Below are 2,950 nucleotides of genomic sequence, written 5' to 3' on the forward strand. Positions count from 1 at the left end.
TTTCCTCACCTATCGGGCAGGACCACCACTGCCCCTGCCCGTCCCCACATTTCTTGCAGCCCCAAATCTTCGTATCCTCTTTTTTTTTTCATAATTTTTAAATTTAAATTAAATATTTAAAAAATTAAATTTTCAGTTAAAAAATAAAAACAGAAATATTTGAAATATATTATATATTTATTATCTATATTATTCAAGAGAAAAAAAATAAATTAAAAGTAAAAAATAAAAATAGTAATAGTGGAGAGAGAGAAAAGGGAAAGGTGTGGGTGGATTAGCAGTGTAGTACGTAGGTAAAAAGAAGTCCAAATTTGAAATTCTCAAGGTTTCTCGTTGCCCAAACAGACTTTTTATTATTATTATATTAGCAGCTGAGAAGAAGAAGAAGAACCAAAAACTGTAGCGGGGACGACACAAGAGCCATCTTTAAGGTAAAAGATCGAATCTTCAAACCCTAGCTTCTCTATTCTCTTTTCCCGAATCCGTTTGGTTGCTAAGAAATGGTGCGGAAAATATAGAGAGAAGAAAACCATATAGAATTTTGGGTAATTTGAGTTTTGGCTCCTGGAAACGAAACTTTGGATTTTGTTTTCTTTTCTTCGGTTTTTCCCGAAAACCAAACGGATTGTTCGGTGATGTTGAATTGTTTTGGATCTTTTACGTGTTGGAGTTTAGCTTCGTGACATTGGGAATTGGCAGGGTTTGGAATCTATGCGAAGTGTTTAGGTTTGGTGAGATTCTGGTCGGTTCTTCGGATAGAATTGAATTTTGGGGATTGTATATGTTGGTTGAGGAGATTTTCCATATGTCTAATTCAATTGATTTTCTGGGTACGTGTAATTTGATTAAGTTGATTTATTTGGTCTGTGTGATTCATTGTCTGATCTTACCTTTACATTGTCCAGAAATGAATTGGATGAATTCTTGCCTGACAAATAGTGTGGACTGGTCACTTCAGTTTTTCTTTTTGTTGAAGTTAATTTAGTTGATATATTTCTTAATTCACATCAGAAACTAGCAAAATAATAAAAATAGAGAAAGGACAAGAAGCTCTCACTTTGAGAGGGGTGTAAATCCTTTTACAGATAATGTACATTTTTAGTTTGATTTATTCTCAACGAACATCTGCTGGAGAAAACCCCTAATTGAAGATGGCATATTAATTTTTGAAGATGACATATTAATTTTATCCTTTGATATTTATATACTTGGAGTTTCATTGTTCCTCTTTTACTAAGAGGCCAACTCGCCATGAAGTATTTGTTCTCCAAAACCACCAAATCAAGAACACGGAGAACAAATTTGAAAACATGGGGAACAATTGCCAAATGTGTTTTTGAGTGAGAACAGAAAACAGTTTTTGGAAACAACAACTAAACAGACCCTATATTTCCTCCATCTTTCTTTTTGTTTTATTTTATTTTAATGATATTATGTCTCAAGAATTTCATGAAATTGGGTAAGAATCCATATGGGTTTTATTTCAGATTTAGGTTTTTAATGTTCACTATTGTCCAAATAAGCATTAAATCTTATCTATTCCCTATAGAATCCCAGGTGGATTGAGAAAAGTGTGGGTACATTTAGAATCGCTTGTGAGGACACCACACTTGATACCTGCCTGCTATTGTCATCTCTATTCGAAAGAGAAAGGAAGATAGAAAGATCTCTTGATTGCTATTTAGATTGCAAGGGGGATGGGGGGTTCCAAAATAGTGAATTCCTCCTTCCTGATTTCTTCTGCAAACCTTCTTAAACTCAGATTCAGAAGTGAGTTTTTTTTTTTTTTTGGATTTTATTTTATAAATTTCCAGATTTTCTCCCATTTATCTACCTGGAAGCCTTATTCTTGCTCATTTTCAATTATTGGAAATTATTGATTCTTGCTCATTTATTTGTGATGATTATTGCTATTGTTGTCATTTGCATTCAGTCATTAGCCAGTACTACAAATTGTATCTATTCTTCTTTCAGGTGCAACTGTGTAGATTTTGAATCACGTTGGTTTCCTTTATTTGTAGTTTTAACGAACAATTTTAGAAATTTTTTTTTAAAACATGTATCATCTGGATTTATGCTTGAATTTGGATATTTTTATATGGATTAATATGACAAAAATATGGATTAATGTGACAAATATTAGCATGTTAAATTCTATATAATTAAATTTGTGCATGGTCTAATTTTTTTTTTTTAAATAATTACCCTTTTATATTATATAAAGTTGCATTCATAAATTACGTTGTGCCTCACTTTGTTTAAGGTTTGAAGAAATCTTTGCATGAGGTTGTCCTTCAGAATTATAACTCAGAGTTGCTTAATTGTTTTGTGATCTAAGGTTTTTTAGTGTTAATCCTCAGAATTAGAAGGAAAAATGAAGCAATCCAAGGATCCATTTGAAGTGGCATTTGAGGAATCATCACCACCTGATTCACCTGTTGAGGAGCTTGTTGGTGGACAAATCGAAGATGAAGATGATGCCAATGTCAATGTTCATCCCACATCAACACCCTCTGCTGCTCCATCTAGTGGAACCACAGTACCACCCACTGCAAAGTCCAAAGATGAAGATGAGGAAGAAGAGGAGGAGAACATGGATGTGGAGCTTGGAAAGCTCCCAACATCTGGTGATCCTCATAAAATGGCCAAGATGCAGTATGTTTTCTCCTTTTTTGGTTCCCCCCTCTTTCATTGTCCATTATTCCTTGCATATGATTTTGTCATCCTGTTGCGCAGACTATTTTATTTTCCATTGCAAGAAATGAGGCCCTGAAAGTCCACCTTAGACGTACAATGGGTAGTACTAGTAAATGGTTCATATGTCAGATTTAATGCTGCATTTTAGTCTTTCACAAAAGAGAAATATTTTGAATTTCATTTGGAAATCTAAGATCTTGATAATGAGTAATTTGATGGAGGTGGTGGGTGATTTTCCAACTCCAATCCCTTG

The 2,950-nt window shown here is 33.7% G+C and overlaps 1 protein-coding gene across 1 annotated transcript; it reads left to right on the forward strand.

Moving 5' to 3' along the window:
* Positions 1–425: 425 nt before the first annotated feature.
* Positions 426–2,889, forward strand: LOC117909372 (transcription initiation factor TFIID subunit 11-like). The gene is made up of 3 exons (XM_034823391.1): positions 426–431; positions 700–830; positions 2,361–2,889. Exons 2-3 carry the CDS (start codon positions 782–784, stop codon positions 2,771–2,773), a joined length of 462 nt encoding a protein of 153 aa, XP_034679282.1. The 5' UTR covers positions 426–431; positions 700–781; the 3' UTR covers positions 2,774–2,889.
* The last annotated feature ends 61 nt before the right edge of the window (positions 2,890–2,950 follow it).

Source organism: Vitis riparia, chromosome 19, assembly GCF_004353265.1.
Source record: "Vitis riparia cultivar Riparia Gloire de Montpellier isolate 1030 chromosome 19, EGFV_Vit.rip_1.0, whole genome shotgun sequence".
In the NCBI taxonomy this organism is placed as follows: Eukaryota; Viridiplantae; Streptophyta; class Magnoliopsida; order Vitales; family Vitaceae; genus Vitis; species Vitis riparia.

Coding starts and splice junctions, on each gene's coding strand:
- LOC117909372 (XM_034823391.1), top strand. CDS start 782: ATGTTGGTTGAGGAGATTTTCCATATGTCTAATTCAATTGATTTTCTG. Junction 831..2,360: donor TAATTCAATTGATTTTCTGG/GTACGTGTAATT, acceptor GTTAATCCTCAG/AATTAGAAGGAAAAATGAAG.